At 36.9% G+C, this 19,934-nt stretch overlaps 4 protein-coding genes across 5 annotated transcripts in view; 3 read left to right on the forward strand and 1 right to left on the reverse strand.

The window, feature by feature from the left end:
• Window positions 1-129: 129 nt before the first annotated feature.
• On the forward strand, window positions 130-5,701 carry LOC107558730 (suppressor of IKBKE 1-like). Of its 2 annotated transcripts, none has more exons than XM_016242396.1 (5): window positions 130-519; window positions 2,939-3,044; window positions 3,125-3,267; window positions 4,778-4,891; window positions 4,971-5,701. In XM_016242396.1, exons 1-5 carry the CDS (start codon window positions 364-366, stop codon window positions 5,076-5,078), a joined length of 627 nt encoding a protein of 208 aa, XP_016097882.1. In that variant the 5' UTR covers window positions 130-363; the 3' UTR covers window positions 5,079-5,701. The 2 variants fall into 2 exon arrangements, with proteins under 2 accessions (XP_016097882.1, XP_016097883.1); XM_016242397.1 differs by having other exon boundaries at window positions 130-495.
• A 1,384-nt stretch (window positions 5,702-7,085) lies between these two features.
• Window positions 7,086-10,431, forward strand: LOC107558746 (MICOS complex subunit Mic10-like). The gene is made up of 4 exons (XM_016242419.1): window positions 7,086-7,266; window positions 8,074-8,121; window positions 8,932-9,041; window positions 10,272-10,431. The coding sequence occupies exons 1-4, from the start codon at window positions 7,101-7,103 to the stop codon at window positions 10,278-10,280; spliced, it is 333 nt and encodes a 110-aa protein (XP_016097905.1). The 5' UTR covers window positions 7,086-7,100; the 3' UTR covers window positions 10,281-10,431.
• A 592-nt stretch (window positions 10,432-11,023) lies between these two features.
• Window positions 11,024-15,120, forward strand: LOC107558748 (5-hydroxytryptamine receptor 6-like). Its single transcript, XM_016242420.1, has 3 exons — window positions 11,024-13,021; window positions 14,191-14,325; window positions 14,742-15,120. The coding sequence occupies exons 1-3, from the start codon at window positions 12,020-12,022 to the stop codon at window positions 15,099-15,101; spliced, it is 1,497 nt and encodes a 498-aa protein (XP_016097906.1). The 5' UTR covers window positions 11,024-12,019; the 3' UTR covers window positions 15,102-15,120.
• A 742-nt stretch (window positions 15,121-15,862) lies between these two features.
• LOC107558721 (transmembrane and coiled-coil domain-containing protein 4-like) overlaps window positions 15,863-19,934 on the reverse strand; it is a 16,182-nt gene continuing 12,110 nt past the window's right edge. Inside the window, exons 10-11 of the mRNA XM_016242390.1 lie at window positions 18,150-18,267; window positions 15,863-16,481 (exon numbers count right to left, since the gene is read on the reverse strand). Coding sequence (XP_016097876.1) covers window positions 15,876-16,481; window positions 18,150-18,267 — 724 coding nt within the window. The 3' untranslated portion in view covers window positions 15,863-15,875. The remainder of the gene's footprint in view (window positions 16,482-18,149; window positions 18,268-19,934) is intronic.

The raw sequence follows: 19,934 nt of genomic DNA on the forward strand, positions 1-19,934 counted from the left end.
ATAATTTGACAAAAGATAACGTATCATTTGTTTGGAAAAGAAACATTTAAAAATGAATTCGAGTACTTTTATTGTTTTATTATTATTTTTTTTACAGGGCTTTTATTTTGAAAATACATTTCCGGACGTGCAAGGAATTCGAAAGAGTTGACGTATTTGACTAGTACAGGAAGTTATTTTACTTAGTTGACAGCTTTCCTTAATCGATTGCCTTACTAGATTAGTATTTAGTGATTGATATAAGGCAGTCAATATGTAATATATCTCAACATCTTTCTAATTGGACTTGTGCATCAGGCTGGGTCAGGGCAGCGGCGCAGTGTGAGTGTTTGTGGAGGTGTTTGTTAACTGAAGCCGGTGGAGATGTGCTCGCTGGAGAAGGTGCTGGGCGACGCGCGGACGCTGCTGGAGCGGCTGAAGGAGCACGACACTGCCGCGGAGACTCTCATCGAGCAGTCGAGCGTCCTCGGCCAGAAGATCCACAGCATGAAGGAGGTCGGAAACACTCTTCCTGACAAGGCATGCTATGACATCTCTTACTGAGCACACACATGACCTCTAAGAGCATGCACGGCACAGATTACAGTTGTGTGCATGTGCTATTGCATGTACATTGCACAATATGAGCCATTTATTGTTGCACAGTATGGGGTTTATGCAGAGGCGGACAAAGTACACAACTCCATTACTTGAGTAAAAGTACAGAAGTACTTGATTTTAAAAGTACTTAAGTACCAAAAGTAAATTTCCTTTTTTGTGTCAATGCACTGTTGTATATAATACTTGCAATACCTTTGAAGCAACTTAAAAATACATTACACCTACTGAATACACTGACTAGTTTGTAGTATCTTTGGAATAAAGAGCTTTTAGAATGTTAGAAACCTATAGGGGGGGGAATAAAAAATTATTTAACACCCCCACAAAAGCAGGATGGTAGTGATCTTACACAGCTCTGGACACATCTATGTGTAGCCATTCATCCACATTTGAACAGAGTGGACAGAGAAATCCTGTAAATACAGAGTGATAAGGAAGAAAATCAAACCTGCTTTAAAACCCAGCAGCACAACTGTAGCTGTATAACTTTACAACAGCAACACTGCTTTAACAAAAAATCTAAACAGCAAGACTTATTTGACATCAAAATAAAAAATTAAAAAATGCTGTCTAATCGCTCTCGTGGTACTTGTGTTTTATTAGGAGACGCGCAACAGTTCTTCTGTGGCTTTATAGGTAATATTTTCACCTACACAATTTAGCAAAATCAGACAATATTGTGTCTAATATAAACCACAATATTAACTTCTTCTTATTGAGTTGTTGTAAATAAGTATCACATTTGGAACTGGTCAGTGCTAAAAAAAAATGCTGGGAAATCTCTTCATGTAGCCCTACAAGAGTGATTACTGATAAACTGTCTGAAGAAACAAATCACCCACTGATTTTCAAAGCTGCTAACGACTTTCTACTTCGAGGATCTTGATAGAAATGTAGTGGTGTGAAAAGTACAATATTTGTCTTTCAAATGTAGTGAAGTCATAAGCTTCCAGAAAACATAATACTCAAGTAAAGTACAGATACTCAGAAAGTGTACTTAAGTACAATACTCAAGTAAATGTACTTAGTTACTGTCCGCCTCTGGGTTTAGGTGTGTAAGATCTGGACTGATGAACCAAAGGCTGTAGGTCGGATGGGTAGATAGTTTCATTACTGTCACTGTTTTGCCCTCGATCAAGACACTACACTGCAAAAAAAAAAAAATCATCGGTTTACTCCGTATTTTTGTCTTGTTTTCCTGAACACATATATATATATTTATAAATATAAATATTCCTAAATCACAAAACATTTACTTAAAAAAAAAAAAAAATCAAGTGAATGTTTAAACAAGACAAAAAAAAATCTGTCTCAACAGGGTAAGAAAAATAAACTTAATTCAAAGGGGATTACTCCATTGAAGGTTGACTACCATCTATTTTTCTTGTTTTAACATAAACGCATAATTTTGATAACATTTTTTGAACACAAGACATGTTCTTATGTCTTATATCTAAAGTTATTTTCTTTCTTTTGTAAATATATCTTGATTAAATAATAAGAAAAAAAACAGACACAAAGTAAAAACAATTTTTTTTGCAGTGTAAACCTCAGAGGTCTGAACTTATGGATAGCAGCTTGGAATGCAGTGCAATATTAAAATTTGGCTGTTGATATTTATTTTGTGTTAATGCTGATAACTAATAGTATGCCTGATATTATAAATCTATAGTATTGTCATGAACATTAAAGCTGTCTTTTAAATTTTTTTTTGAAAAGTGGAGTTTAGAATAAAAGCATGATAATATACAAGCGTGACGGTTGAATTTTATGAAGAATATTTATTAATATTTTTTGCATTGTGCTGCATTTTGGACTGAATTAAATTTTATTATAATAATAAATGTAAAAAATTATGTTTAAATTTGAGAAACTTGCAACTAACAATTATTTTAATTATTGGTTAATCTGTTGTTTATTTCTTTAAATAATCTGATATTGTTTATATATTCATGTATATTCATATATATGTGTGTGTGTAATGTTTTTTAATTAATCTATCATATTTTCTTATCAATTACTTTCATTCTTGATTATTGTTCCTTTTATTGATTAGTTGTTGCAGCCCTAACTATTATTTTGATAATCGATTAATCGAATGATTATTTCATTGATTAATCAGATTTTTGTTTTTAAATCTATAGATGGCCTGAATGAATTGATAATCAAATTTGTTGTCAATGTAGTTGTTGCAGCGCTAGAACCCTATACAGGTGCATCTCAATAAATGAGAATGTCGTGGAAAAGTTCATTTATTTCAGTAATTGTCTCTAATAACTAATAAATGAAGAATAACCAATAACTACCCATTATGAATTTCTTTTTTTCCTGTATTTAGTACATAGAGGAAAGCAAAGAGTATCAGGAGCTGTCCAGACACAAACCTCACGTCCTGCTGACCCAGGAGAACACTCAAATCAAAGATCTCCAGCACGAGAACAGAGGCAAGACGGCACGAGTTTCTTCAAAGTGTCTTGCATTTTTTAAAGGGAATCCCTGATTCAACTCTTTGTGCTGTTCACAGAGCTCTGCCTCTCTCTGGAGGAGCACCAGTACGCTTTAGAGCTGATCATGGGCCGATACCGAAAACAGATGCTTCAGCTGATGATGGAAAAGAAAGAGCTGGATACCAAACCTGTGCTCAGCCTTCACCAGGATCATGCCAAGGTGCCAGACCTTTGCTTTCTTAAAGGGGTCATATGATGCGATTTCAAGTTTTTCTTTCTCTTTGAAGTGTTACAAGCTCTTGGTGCATAAAGAAGATCTGTAAAGTTGCAAAGACTAAAGTCTCAAATCCAAAGAGATATTCTTTATAAAAGTTAAGAGTCAGCCACGCCTACCTAAAACGGCTCGTTCTAACACGCCCCCACGTCTACATCACTGTGTGGGAAGATTTGCATAACACCGCCCAAATGTTCACGCAAAGAAAGAAGACGTAACTTTTATTCTCGCTGTAGTATTGAATCGGCTTTCACCGTGGACGAAGCAGAGTCCAGCCCGGGGTCGTCACATGTGGTTGCCGCAGGCATCACAACATGGTAAGGGGTATAACATTTCCGTCACACACTTGAGGTATTCAGCCAATCACAATGCACTGGATAGCTGGCCAATCAGAGCACACCTCGCTTTTCAGACTGATGAGCTTTGTAAAAATCGACATGTTTCAGAAAGGCGGGGCATAGAGGAGAAACAATAATGTACAGTATGTGGAAAATAATGTGTTTTTTTAACCTTAAACCGCATAAACACATTTCATTACACCAAATACACAAAATAATGTTCTTTTTAGCAACATCATATGACCCCTTTAAAAGAACAGTTCACACAAAAAGGAGAATTAGTCGTAAATGCACTCACTCTCAGGCCATCCAAGATGTAGATGAGTTTGTTTCTTCATCAGAACAGATTTGGAGAAATTAGCATCACCTGCTCACAAATGGTTCCTTTGCAGTGAATGGGTGCCGTCAGAATGAGAGTCCAAACAGCTGATAAAAACATCCCAATAATCCACACCACTCCAGTCCATCAGTTAATGTCTTACGAAGCGTAAAGCGGTGTTTGTTTGTAAGAAACAAATTCATCTTTAAGGTGTTTTAACTTTGCTTCTGGACGAAATATGAATCCATAAACCATGATAATGCTTCCTGCAGTGAAAAAGTCAATCTCCTGTTGTCCTCTCTCATCAAAATCCACCCACATATTTGTTTTGGCTTGTAAATGATGCTTGATCTGTGCATATTTCTCTACTGCTTCAGACGAGACAACTTTTCACTGAAGAAAACAGTATTATGAATACAGGACTTTAGCTGGAAGCAACAGTTTGAAGTTAAAGACATCTTAATGGTGGATCAGTTTCTTACAAACAAGTAGCTTTTCATTTCACAAGACATTAACTGATGGACTGGAGTGGTGTGGATTATTGGGATGTTTTTATCAGCTGTTTGGACTCTCATTCTGACGGCACCCATTCACTGGTGAGCAAGTGATGTAATGCTACATTTCTCCAAATCTGTTCATCATTTGAAGAAAGAAAGTCTACATGTTGGATGGCCTGAAGGTGAGTCATTTGTTTTAGCAAATTATCATTTTTGGGTGACCTATTCCTTTAAAGGTTTGCATCTGTTATTCACGTTCAAAAATCAGACAGAATGAAACCTAAAGTAAGCCTTTATTCCAGGAGGTTCAAAGCCAGTTGGAGCGGATCTGTGAAATGGGTCAAGTAATGCGTCAAGCTGTGCAGATGGATGAGCAGCGTTACTGCTCTGTAAAAGAGCGACTGGCGCAGCTCGAAGTAATGGCTTAATTTTAATTCATCAGCTTATGATTTCTGCTTTCGTATGTTCATGTAACTCATCTTTTTCTTGATGCAGATTGAAAACAAGGAGCTCAGGGGTCTGCTGTCCATCAGCAGCAGCTCCGTGAGGCCACAGAGAGACGAGATAAACCCAGCTGAGAGCCCTAAGAAACAACTGCCCTAATAGAGGAAATGTTACTTTAGATGGCAGTTTGTATATTTGTATGTCTGCTGACATTAATATCTGTATTGGGCTCTCTAGTGTTGAATTGAACTGTTCTGGCGGTGGTTTAACTTCCTGCTGCCCCATGATGCACTTTCTGACGTTTGTTATTAATGATGCTAATGTTTTTGTTCAGGAAAGACCTCTTTAGTTTTTTAATAATAGATGCTTAATAACTTTAGGCAAATGTGCATTATAGATCAGTTCTGGCTTTATTTCTATTAGCATTTTCCAAAAAAGAAGTTTATTTTAAAATGAGGTTTTTGTCTTAAATTGATTTAGCCTTTTAGTCTTTTTAGGTCACATGATTAAATTGTGTTTGGAGTACACTCTATATATGTGAAAACAATTATTAACTAACCTCAGCAGAAGATAGCTCTATCATTAAGAAAGTTGTATGCATCAGCAGTGTTGCATCTTTCCACAGTTTGATGTGATAATCTCGTACGTCGTGTAACATGTACACAGTTTTGCGATGAGAATCTTCTTAAAATGGCCTCTGAGCATTCGCCAGTCTTTTTATTGTAAATTGTTGTATTTTCATCTCAGGAAAGCAGTTGTTACTTTGTAGAACACAGTATGTACAATAAAATACAAGTATTCAAGTTTAAACATGAGTTTTATATTTCATCAGAAGGTGATAAATGATGAAGTATGATATTGTATGAATGTCTTAAAGTTTTCTAAAACTTAGAAACCATCATATGGTGTGACCGTTAATCTCACTAAATATTTAAATATTAAATTTACATGTAAAATAAACTAAAGGGATATCATTTTTTTTTTCAATAATTTGCATTGTATAATTGTTAAGCTATAATTAATATCTAATGAAAATTTCCATTAAATATATTTTAAATATTATGGTTTACCCATAATATCCGAAAAGATTAAAATGTAAAATTATTTCAAAATATTTGTTTATTTTAAATTAGATTTAAAAAAAAATATTTTCTAAATATCTTTCTAGCTACATAAGAAAATATAAAAATACGATCTAATTTAAAATATAAACAGTGTTTCAAAATATTTTGATTTTAGTTTTAGTCTTAGATTTTTTTTATTTCAATATTTGTAACTTGTGATACTTAAAATATTAAAAGGATGTTTATCCTTTAAAAAAAAATTATATTAAAATTGTAAATAGTTGGTTATTCAATCCACTAAGTATATAATTATTCTATTTACATAAAAAAAAATTTAACACTTTTAAGCTGAAATATTTAATGACAATTTCCATTATATATATATATATATATATATATATATATATATGAATAGTATTATTATTTTTTTAATTTTATTTAGTCATTTATTAGACGCTTTTATCCAAAGCGACTTACAAATGAGGACAACAGAAGCAATCAATTGTAGTATTAAAACAACTAAAAACAGATCCAAAACTAAAACTTTATAAATACTACTTATACACATTTTAAAAATAAAGAGATTAAATAAAAATGACAAATGCAACAAAATTTAAAAACTTAACCTTTAAATGAAAAACAAAAAATAAAGCTAAAAACAATTCAAAATATTAAACAACAAAAGGTATATGCGTATAATAATGATTCTAACATAACACTAAGCCAAACACCAAAAAAACAACATAAAATATTAACAACAAAATATTAAACTTTGAATTAAGTATGCAATGAAAATTTAACATTTTATATATTTTTTTATAACCTGTAATATCCAAAAATAATATTATTTAAAATGATTTCAAAATAGTTGTTTAAATGTTAAATTACATTTTGATTTTTGTCTTAGTTTTTTATTCCAGTACTTTTGTGTATGATATATGATATTTAAAAAAAAATCTATTTGAAAAAGTTGGTTATCAAGCTATAATTAATATGCTTGGACTTCGGAGTGCTACTGAATAATGCAAATTTCCATTAAATACGGATGTATTTTCCACTAATAACAAAGTAACAAAAATTACTGCATTTATTCTCCGCCTGTCCAGCTGGGGGCGCCATGCTGCAGCGCTTACACACTCCTCCACTGCCGGGGAAGAAAAGTATGACTCCAGCCTTCAAGCCAAAGTCACCCGCGTTATTTCCGCCGTCCGCCGTTATCATGTCTGAGAAAGAGCTCGGCCAAAAGTGGGACCACTGCCTCGCGGACAGCGCGATTAAATTCGGTAAGAACTCGTGTGATTTAATAATCAGCTTTAATTGCCGACATGTTGTCACGTCTGTGTAGGGCACTCGGGTCACTGATAAGACGCTCAAAACCTAGTGAACACCCGACCTCGACGCCTGCTAGGACGCCTGTAGATGCTGTTTTGTTTTGAAAGCTCGCTAGGCTTTGAGAGCTACGGTATTATTTATGTGTTATATTAAAAAAGGTCTGGTGAATTACTACAAGGACCGCCTACTACTAATCTAGGCGGGTTTTAGTATGTCAGTGATGGTGACTGTGGGATTATACATACTAAATCTGGTGGTTTTTCTACTATGTACCATGGTAATTATCACGGTATACTTTAAAGTACCATTAATACAAGGCTGTATCTAGGGCAGTACCTTTTAGGTAGCTTTTAGGTACTAATATGTACACTTTAGGTATAAAAGTGTTCCTTTTGAAAAGGCACTGCACCAGTGACAGCTTTTGTACCTTTTTTCTGAGAGTATCGTATCAAGATACGATATAGGATCAAACGGATGGGTATTATTCTGCATGCTGACTGTCATGAACATGCAGCAACAGCTCTGATGTTAAACGCCTGTTCTCCAGCATCCTTAGAGTAGGGTGACCATACGTGCCATTTTCCCAGGACGCGTCCTGGCCAGGATTTCTATATTTCTATAAAACCTAGATATTTTAGGCAATATAGAAATCCTGGCCAGGACGCGTCCTGGGAAAATGGCACGTATGGTCACCCTACCATAGAGACCAATTATGGGCATGCTGGGTAATTGTGTAATATAATATTTTTTTCTTATAGGTACCGGTTTGGGTCTAGGAATTGTGTTCTCCGTTGTATTCTTCAAGCGTAAGTGTACATTATATTAGGGCTGCACGATTAATCGAATGCGATTGTCATGCGCATTTTGTTAGTAAAGCCGGTTCTGTGATCAGCAGGAAATCATCATCACGCGCTTTCAGATGGAGGCAGAGTTTACTACACATAGCCGTAGTTCACTGACAAGTTACGCAGACGATTTTATTGCGCGATTCTGAAATCGAAGAAATCGTTCGCGATAATGACAGCTGTTTGCATAGCTTCTCAGTGAACTACGGCTCTGTGAAGTAAATGCTGCTCCATCTGAAAGCATGTGAAAATACCACATTTAATAACATATTTTTACTCCAAACTCACTTCATAACATCAGTCGAGTGTTTGAAATAAATCCTTCTGTGAGAGGATGTGGCTTCTTACACAGAATAAGGCACGCAACATATTTCATAGTATTTAAGCAGCGATAAAGGCTGAAAATGATAATTATAAGAACTCGGATAAACCGTATATTGCCGTAGTCGTGTGTTTATTAGTCCCGTTGAATCAATGAAAGCAGTTGAATCTTCTGTTTATTCAGCTACAGCGATTTTCTGGGTTTCTTCTGCGAGGCGTATTTGGAGTTTCAGCGCGAGAGCGCCCTCTGGCCTTCGGATGGAGATTTACTGCTGATCACAGAACCGCGCTTCACTGAAAGATACGCATGACAATCGCAGCTTCTGTCGAATCGTGATCTCGATTCCATTTCGATTTATCGTGCAGCCCTACTTTATATTGTATCTTGTATAAACCAGATTTATTAGAATGCGTCTTCATCCATGCTAATGTGAAGATTTGTTTGTGCAGGCCGGACATGGCCCATTGTCTTTGGGACAGGACTGGGTCTTGGCATGGCTTATTCCAACTGCCAGAATGACTTGAGGTCACATTATGTACTGCACAGTAAAGTTGCTAAGGTTTGTGTTTTGATTCTAGAGATCACGTCTTGTCTTGGTCAGATGTCACCTAGCTGTTCATGTCTGTTTGCATTGGAGAGTTTGGACTCATTTATAAAAACATGCATAGAATTATCCAAGGTATCGCTGAATATTTTTATGAATTGTTTATAAAATGTACATACAAAAATCTGTGGTAGAGTATAATTCAGAGTATTGCGCAAATTAGATTTTTTTTCAAGCTTGTATTAGCTTTAATATTTAAATTTTCTGTTTTAATTTTCAAGTTTTAATAATTTTATTAATTTGTTTATTAATCAGCTTCATCTGGATGATGTTATCAGAGCTACAATATTTCAGTAAATGTAACAAATGAGTTTGAATTACAATTAGTCCATCTGTCAGCTATTCTGAACTCAAAGCTTCATGTGTAATAGAAAAATATAATAATATATAAAAATGTTTAATATAAAATAAATATTATATTATATAATTCAGATTAATTTATTTTTAATATGTTAGACTGTTAGATTATTAATAATTAATTTTAAATATTTTATATATGTCTATGTAGCTATTTCGTTTTAGTTATTATTTTAGTACTTCAATTTTGAACTTTTGAGTATTTTAGTACTTAAATGAGAAATTTTGCATTTGCAGCTAGCTGAAGTAAAATATACAAAATTATTTCACTTAATGTTTATTTCAAGTAATTATGGTTTTAGTTAATAATTATAACCCTGACAAAAATGTACTTTTGCCCATCTATATAGTAATTTATGTTCTTCAACAATTAATTTGTTGCAATGTTTGTTAAATTGCGATTCTTTTGCATATAAATATTATAACATAGGTTCCAGAATTGCAGACATGCACAGATAAAATTAAATCATTGTAATAAATGATCAATTCACTGGAAATAACATGCATTGTTCAGAACATGTGATACGGTCAATTGGAATATGATCATTTAGCATATTCAGATTATATCAGAAAAACATATAATGCTTAATGCTAATTCACTGTAAACACTTAATTTATTAAAAATCGCCTGATAAACAAGTTCTGATACTTATCACATGAATTTCATATGCATGCTTTTTTGGTGTATTTTCACATCAGTTTGTACCTTTTCTTTTCTATATTTGTTTGTGAATTTTAACACAAGATCATATTCATAGATTCTCTCTGCCTCAACACATTTGAAGATCCGTGTTTCAACCCTGACCTATTTTCTCTGGTCTCTTTCAGGAGCAGTAGAGTCGCAACAGTTATGGATTCTGTCATCTGCCTTGGTTTTCAAATTCGAAGCCTGACACAATCAGACTGGTTTGTCAGACTGGTTGTCTTTCTTGCTCCATAACATCCATGTTCTTGTACAGGACAGTCTGTTTATATTTAATAAAATATTAAAAAGGAGATTTGAAATTTGCTAAGGATGATTTTAATGTTTTTTTTTTTTTTTTTTTAAATGGCCCTTCAGTAACGTGTTCCAAAAATCATAGGCTTCTATTATAACCTCAGTGATAGCAGCCTACGCTGTCATCTAGCTTTTGACCCAGGCCAAGATGATATTTGGCAACCATGCTAAACTAGTGCACTTGCTTTGCTTGAAGCAAAACATTTGCACAAACCTGCAGTGTCCAGAGCCGTGTTGGCATGGTGACAGTTCTCACAAGCATACCTTTTTTTTTTTATCTGCCGTGCTTATACATAATTGCACTATTGTAATGTTGCTTTTTACATAAAGGTAGATGTACATATCGAAGTTCTCATGCATGACATTGTTGAGAAGTAAGGCTTCAGGGAATTGTTGCAGGCATGTTGGCTGTAACGATTATAAAATTACAAATATTAACAACAAATATTGTACACAACTGTACGACAGTTTAGTTTAAATTCTTTCAGCTTGTTTTCATCTTGGAATAAAATTTAATTTCAAAACCCATTTCTCAGTTCTAATTCTCATGTTCTCACTATTATAAATGCACAATCGAAAAACAATTGATCATGAGTTAAAAAAAAACGAACAAAAAATAATCATGCACTTGGACATCAGTGCACAATGACTCAATTTCCACATCTCAGTTTGCAAAAAAATATACATGCACACACAAACACGTCTTGTAAAATTACATTTTAATTTGTTAACAATCTTGCATATTTTTTTTTACATCTCATACATTTACATAAGCCTTTTGTTAGATGCTAATTGCGTGCCTCAATTAACCCTGAATAATGATTGGCTGTGAATGTGCATGAACTTGCATTAAGAGTGCGATGCTCAGACACGCTTTTATGCCCAGCGGCAGAGTGCGGATCCCACAGGCACCCTGAAGTGGACGATACAGGGATTAGAAGGGCACGGGGAACAGCCAAGACACCAACACAGTTACCTCTAGTGCACTCGTCCGCTCCCTTTTACTCAATTACAGCCACACAATTACTGAATAAAGAACATTGAGCTCATAAAAATGCATAGAAAGCAAACAGAAATCCACCTTAACGGCAAGAAGCGGACATAGATAAGTTTGTTTTTTAATTCATTCATCTAAAAATATCTATACAGTAGTCTTGCTATTGTAGCGCTCCCTCTCTTTCTCTCACGCTCTCTCGTACCGAAGCCCACCTCTCAGTTGCCCTCCCCCAAAGAGTGTCATCATGACACGTAGCTTTGAAATACTCTGACAGGCATAGAATTGCTCATACTGGTGCTAAGCACTGAAGAAGCCAGACTATTGACTAGGAAATGTGTCATTTTATTGCTTTGCTCATCTCACGTAAACAAATGGAGTGATGGCAGCTGAATATCCTTGCACTGATGTGACTGAGGCACACAGAGGGAGTGAAATCACCAATCAACCTCGCCAGGGGAAAGACGGAAAGGATTACTATAAACAGGACATCTTGATTTTTTTCGCCACCTGACGTGGTCCGCATCAGATTTCAGCAAGGTGACCCGCAAGATCAACTGTTTCACATTCAGCATCACTCTCTCAATGCACTTGAAAAACGCTGGATGTGTGTTCACTTCATCGAGACCACAGGAAGCGCACACAGTCCTATTCAACTCTCCGATGATGAGTGGCTCACCTATCCCTCGAGTAGAGGCAGCATCAGGTGCGGATGTTCACAGGAACTTCAATGACAGCGGCACTATCGGTGATGGCTGGAGCATTAGTGGCAGTGGTCCCTGGCTTCTCGCAGTCATGCTGTCCCTCATAATTATGGTGACAGCTTGTGGGAACATTTTGTTGATCGCCTTGGTGTTTGCACATCGGTCGCTGCGCTGCACCTCCAATTGCTTTCTGATGTCCCTCTTCCTGTCAGACTTGATGGTGGCTCTGGTCGTGATGCCCCCTGCTATGCTCAACGTGCTGTGCGGGACCTGGGTTCTGGCGCCTGGATTCTGCCCCGTCTGGCTTTGCTTCGACGTGATGTGCTGTAGTGCTTCCATCCTCAACTTGTGTGTCATCAGTCTGGACCGCTACCTCCTCATCATCTCGCCGTTGCGATACAAACAGCACATGACCCCGCCTCGTGCCTTGCTTCTGGTGGGTGGGGCTTGGGGGTTGGCAGCCCTCACTTCCTTTCTGCCAATCAAGATGGACTGGCACAGCCTGGGTCGCACCCCAGACCTTGCCGAGAACGATCCCGCCAACGCCACGGTCTCCCAGTTGAGTTCCTTCTACCCCTCTTCGTACTTCCAGCTTTCCACGTCAGGGACGCCGTCCACACAGTGCCGCCTGCGGGTGACTCTCCCCTTCGCCCTCGTGGCGACCTTTCTCACCTTCTTCTTGCCCTCTACGGCCATCTGTTTCACCTACTGTCGGATCCTGCTGGCGGCCAGAAGACAGGCACGACAGGTGGAGGCTCTTACTCATCCCGCTTACCCACATCACTCAACCGGCGAACCATCTCGCCCTCCTTCTCCCGGACATGCCGTCCAGGATGGAGATGACTACAGCCATCAGGAGCCACCCGTGTTGCGGCAAGCTCCGGTGAGAAATCCAGAGTCAAGAGAAAAGATTGGGATAGAAATTAAATTCATGAAGTGCCAAGAACTAGAGTAGAGTTATTAGGTAAATGTATTGCTTCATGTATGTGTGTGTGAATACTTCTTAAAACTTGCTGTGAACTCTCGACAAACTAAGCCACTTGGAGTAGAGGTCTTCACAGGTCCACTTGGATCTGACTACCCGAGATCCGACCCAAGAGGGTTTGGGTCCAAAACTTCTACGAGTGTCTCGGACACAGGCCAGGTTTGGTATTAGCGGCCTCGGGTAATTTCTCATGCTTTTTCCAAATGGATCCAATAAGACCCGAATTCTTTTAAACTATCCTGGATGCGAACATGTGCATTCATGTTAAGTCCATTTTTGAGAAATGCGCGTAGAAAAGGAACATAGTTTGTAACCTCGAAATCCATCTTATAGATATGAGATCAGGAATATCCACTTACTTCATTACGCTGCGTGTTCATGCAGGGCTTTTCTTTTTTGTGTGCAGAAGCCCTTCACCGTAGATTAGGTAAATAACATAGCCTAATAAATCATGGATTTGACAATCGATTTACTTCTTATCAAGCAATCGCGTTTATTTTTCAAATCCGGTCACAACTGAAAGATGTATCCATCAGGCAGGCAAAAATATAGAGTAATATTCGGGTCGGGTATGGATTTTAGGATCCAAGAAGACCTCTAACTTGGAGTGCATACATTCTCAAACTGTTTTGGCCTATTGTTAATTTACGTACCCACTGCTTACGCAAGTGAAGGCTGTGTGATTACAGACACAATGCAGCATGTTGAGAATGTGCAGAGAATTCCCCGCACCTTAACAAACACAAAAAGAAAGGGGAAAGAGATGTAGCGGGAAAAGGAAAATTAAATTTTAAGGACTCAAAACAGAAAGTAATGAGAGACAAGATGAGGGTGTCAGAGTGCCAATAAGGCATTTGAAGATGAGGAAGGGCGAAATGGGAGGGTAGAACTATTCAAGAGAACAGCAAAGACCTTGCTAGGCACTGTTACTTTCAAGAGCTTTCATCTGAGAGAAGGAAAGGCATAAATAATTACCCCAGGCCAAGATAACATTACTACCCATCTCTCAGCAGGAGAATCACTGTGAAATCTCGATGAATATATTCTTTTCTGTCTCTTCCTCTCAGCTGTCAGTGAACAGTGAGCGCAGACTGGCACACAGGCAAAGGAAGAGAGCTCTGAAAGCCAGTCTTACCCTGGGAGTGCTCCTGGGTCTCTTCTTCAGTGCCTGGCTTCCCTTTTTTATCACCAACATGGCACAGGTCAGTCCACAAAACAGTTAAGAAACATCAACTCACTTGTTAATCCTTACCTTGACCTTAACAAGCATGTAAAAAAAGGGGATGGGTGGCAAATTAACTGCAGTATGACAAACTGACATCCCATTTAATTGAGCAATTATTCCTTATCCTGCTCTCGAGCTCTCAACGATCCCGTCCCCCATCTGTGTCCCTCTCTTTGCTCAGATTTCAGGTCTCTAGCCCTCCTTCACACACAATATGGTGTGTGAATAGCACTCCATCTCTGTCTCCTACTCTCCCCTTCTTCATCCGTGGCATCCCAACATCCTCTTCCGACGAACTAGACATCTTTGACCTTTTCCACCTCTTTGGTATCGAGTCTCAGCTACATTATGTATTGACTTTGTGATCTAAGACCTTTTCTTCTGTTCATTCAGGCGGTGTGTGAGTGTGTACCACCCTCCTTCTTCGATGCCATCACCTGGTTGGGCTACTGTAACAGCACCATGAATCCAATTATATACCCAATGTTCATGAGGGATTTCAAAAGGGCTTTGGCACGGCTTCTACCCTGCTGTTCTTCATCTCAAGCCCCTCGTAGGCCATCGCTGCCACTTTCCCTTTCTCTACGCAACTCAGGGGAGCCACAACTGCCCACTGAACCCCCCTCCCTTGTGTCCGACCCGCCTCAACTACCGGCGACGGCCACGGACGCTGTTAACCTTCTCGACGCAGAAAATGCCGGCATCGACCTGCCTCTACTGCTGCCCAACCAGGTCGATACATTAGACGATTGACACGCCAACCGAGACAACAAAAGAAGTGCAATATACTGTGAATGGCAAGATGTGAAACTTATAATTACAGGTTTTTGGAAAAATGTGTTGAAATGTACCATGCTAAAAAAAATCAATGGGATAAGTGTTAATGGGATAGTCGTGCCTAAACTGGAAGGCTGCATCGCTCCTCAAGGCAGATCAGGGAGATTGCACATTTAGAACGGACCCAACACACATCCAGCTTCATTCATTTCCATAACAACCAAAACAACAGATGGATAAAGCAGACGAGAGCGAAATAAATCTCACTAATACCTCTCACAATGTCAAGTGGTTTGTCTGTGGAGCCGTAATTCACATCTTAATTAAACAACAACCCACTTCTAATGAAGGGGGCAAATGGTGTATACAGAATACTGACAGTTTTCACATAGCAGTTTATCACAAATTATATTTAGCAGTGCTTAAAGAAAAATCTAAATTAATTAGAGATGATACCCACAAATAATTAATAGATATTATTAGACAATTCCAGAATAACAAAAAGCCAATGTTCCAGTTGGTTCTAGCTTATACTGATAACTTACACTCTGGGTGGTGTCTAGATGGTAACGCTTCTTCTGCTAAAAGTCTTGTGAGATTCACATGTGACATTCAAACACTGTGTTTATTTGAGTCCCACAGCAACCCTACGCCTAACCCTTAATCTTGGTAGCAGCAAATGCGAATCTCAGGAGTATCTTGGAACGAGGTTTACCATCTAGACCCAACCCACATTTTATGAGTTGTGAATCAAGGAAATGTCAAGGCTCTTGGCTCAGAACCAGCAGGTTTGCCATTGACTAACTGCTCCTGTGCTTCAGTGTGCGACTGGTAGGTTGTGTTTGTGCATTCAGTCGTCCAGTTCGTGTCGTCCCAGTCCCAGGACGTGTGCTCACAGTCTGTCTCACTTTCATCGTCTCTGTCTATTTTGCCTTGATCTTGAGATGGTTCAACATGATCCTTGACTCCGAGAGCGCATAGCGAATGTGCGTTCCCTTGACAGGGATCAGGGACGCCATCACATTCACTGATGGAGTCCAATAAATCAGATATATCAGGGATATCCCAGCCATTCTCAGAGTCCTTCCTCTCGCACCGTTCCCCGTCTACAGTCTGTGTCTTGTATTTATCTACATTTGCCTCTGTGGTGTCTGAGGTATCATTGTTTGAAATGTCCATGGATGGTTCCTCTTTGACTCTGCTCTGACCAGCTAATTCTGGAGTGCCTGCTTTTTCCTGAGATAAATGTACCAGCTGTAGTTTGCCACTCATTGCTCCAGCTTCTTCCCTGGTAGGAACCCCTACTGCTACTAGGATGGTGTCCATCTGACGCATATAGTCCAGGTGTCCTTTTACCTAAGAGGTGGACAGAACATAGCCAGTATTCATAAAGCAAGTGGGAAATACTATACATTACTTAGCATTTTTACAGTGCTTGCAGTGCATTATTATTTTGATATCCTCCTTCTAATTTTAGTGGTGCTAGTAAACTTTTCAGAAAAATCAAGCTTTGGTGCATAACTCAGGCATGTATTATACCTCAAACCACGAAACGTAGGCTAGTACTTTTTTAAGTGATCAAATTTACATCTTTTTTCATGCCCTGGTGGATGATAAAAGCAGTGGGAAAAGATTTGTATTATAAAAAGAGAGGCCTGAACCAACATACATAGACTCAGGGGTGGAATCTTTGATTTAGGCTAGCAAGTAACCACCTAGCAACAGAATAAAACAACATAATGTTTTGCACAGACAAGGACCAGTGTAAAATGTACATAAGGGTAGATATTTAATATCTAATCCATATTCATATCTATATCCATATTTAATTTTTCACAGATAAAATAGACATAGTCTTTTCAAGGGTTTGCAATGTTTTTAACTTTGCTAACTGACACTGGAAAATAGGTAAAAAATAAAATTACATCTGAAAAACACTTAACATTTTAATCTTGTTTTATGAACTATATAAATTACTATTTTTTTCTAGACTTAATTTGGAAATCTCCTTTTATTTAATATTCACCATCTGGTGATCATTATGGTATCACTGCAATATCTGTGTACTGTGATTGGTCTATTTTAACAGATTTTCACTATAGCTGCTTTGACATTGCAGCACCACATTATGTGACATCTGCCAAGTTTTTATGTGAACAGCAAGATTACAGTTGCTCTGATAAGCCTAATTTAAACCTAAAACGGTAACACTATTATTGTGCCGTCTTACAAGCACTGGTATTTATTTCAAGAAATGCAGATTTAGTTGCTCATTAACATTTCTTCACATGCCAAACGAAGGTGCAATTCTTCACATGCCTCACATCGCAGTCGCATAACCAGGGTTCTTGAACTGATTTCCTTGCCATATCTCCCGCCGATTTATCTAAGCTGTATAATTATTTGTTACATGAAAATCATTTTACTGCTTTCACAAAAAAACAAGACATAAAAGATATACAAGCATTTTGTGATATGTCACATGGATGGCGGGCATGATCTGTTTCTCAGTGTAACTTAGAAGGCATCGCTATGAATAGATCATTTGAAGTTCAAGTGTCTTGATTTTTATTTTTTTTTTACATTTGTGCATTGCATAAATGACACTTTTTTAAAGGTAATTTTCCCTTTTTTTATGAGGTAACAGCACTGGATTAAAGGACTCCACTTGAATATCAACGAGCAACTTCCTGCGACAGTAATTACAGTAATTGTAGTCTTTTGTGGGTGACAATTTAACGATGCCCTTTCTATTCACGGCAGGGGGTGTTCTGCAAAAAGCATTAAATCATTTTTGTCCAAAAAAGTAACTTCAGATGACTTCAAATCTTAGCAAGCTGGAAGGAAATTAAACTTTGACTTTGCGATACTATAATGTCATGCCATTGTGTTGAGTTACTATTCCAGCCAGGAAATTGAATCTGAATCTAAATGCATCTCACAGACACCAAGAACATTTGAACAAAGAGCATCTACTAAGAACAACAGGGACTTAATGCTCAATACACACATGCATTTGCTTACCACTGATGACAGATCCACATTGATTATTTTGCGATCTTGCGAATTGATTGGCTGGAGCCCAGCAACAGACAGCTGGACTGACGAACTTCTATACAGGAATCCAAGAAGCCAATCCCCTCTACACCAATAAAAACACAAAGAAACACATTTTCAAACATGCTAATGTAATAACTAGGACTGTCAATTAAATCAACAACAGTTATAAAAAAAATAATAATCATAATCTCCAGAATTGTTTGCAGTTAACATGTTGAGACATTCTGTTACTTTTTAATAAATAACGTGTAATATCTCATTCTTCATCTGGTGGTCTAAAATGTAATTCGGTGAATGTGTCATTTAAATTTCATTTTAAAAGAATTGCCCATCATAATCTAGTTCAATAAAATGAAATGATCTGTTAATGTGTAACTTCAGCTCTTTTCATTTTGAGGCACTAAATGATTTCATTGCCATCCAAATCTGACATAACATTGTTTTTCTCCCATTGATGAAGACATGTGGTCATTCATTTCCATCTTAACCGATGTCTTTAGGTTTGAGAAAAGTTAGCTCAGTGCAGGTTTGTTTCCAAGAACTGTTTGGAATTAACTTAATGAAAGAAATTGCACAAACATCCAGCCACAGTAACTGTGAACATACACCTCTATTTAAATGTCAGGGTCAGTAAAATAAAATAAAAACGTATTCTCTGTTCATTTTAAATTATATTTTTGAAATCCTGTTTTTCAGATTTTCCATAAATACCTATGATGAAAACATCAACATTATTCACACACACACATGTACACATACACACACCGCAAAATTTTGTGTATCGCAAAAAAATAGTTTCCATACATAATTTCATCTATTTTGTGTAAATTATATAGGCTAGTAGCCTGTTCTTTATCCATTTGAAACAAAACTTAATTATATAGCCTATTATTAAATTGTATAGGCCTACATAAAATAATTTTTATAATAAATAATAAATGTACATTTTGCATGTTCAGAAGTAGAGCTGCCCTGTCCTGCAAATAATGTAAACAGGCTTGTGTAAGTAAATTGCTCAGTGCAAAGAAAGAGAAGTAATGGGAACCTGTTATTTCTATGTTCTTTTTTCATGCGTCTAATAGACATGAAGAAGAAAAACATCTATGAGCTTTGCAACATGTCTAGGCTTCATGCTCTATGTTGAGTATGGTTTCACTAATAATAAACATACATTTGCATAAAGCATCCATATTTGTCCATGCCCATGTTGATTAGAGTTTTAAAAATGTGAAAAATATGAATTTAAGCTACATTTAGAACAGATAAAAATGTGCGAATAATATGCGATTAATCATGAGTTAACTCATGACAATCATGCGATTAATCACGATTAAATATTTTAATTGATTGACAGCCCTAATATATATATATATATATATATGTATATATATAAATCAGCTTCTACAAAAATATTAAGCAACAAAAACGTTTTTCAGCATTGATAAAAATAAGAAATATTTCTACAGCAGCAAATCAGCATATTAAAATGATTTATGAGGCATCATGTGACACTGAAGAAGACTACAGTAATGATGCTGAAAATTCAGCTTTGCATTACAGGAATAAATTACATTTTATTATTAAATATATTCACATAGAAAATACTTAAAAAAAAATGTAATATCTCACAATATTACTGTATTTACTGAGCATAAAAGACTTCTTTCAAATATATTATAAGAAATCTTACAAGACCCAAACTTTTGAACAGTAGTGTATAAAAGAGAGAGAGAGAGAAAAAAAAAAAAA

This window comes from Sinocyclocheilus grahami, unplaced genomic scaffold, assembly GCF_001515645.1.
Source record: "Sinocyclocheilus grahami isolate Dianchi unplaced genomic scaffold, SAMN03320097.WGS_v1.1 scaffold657.1, whole genome shotgun sequence".
NCBI classification, from domain to species: domain Eukaryota; kingdom Metazoa; phylum Chordata; class Actinopteri; order Cypriniformes; family Cyprinidae; genus Sinocyclocheilus; species Sinocyclocheilus grahami.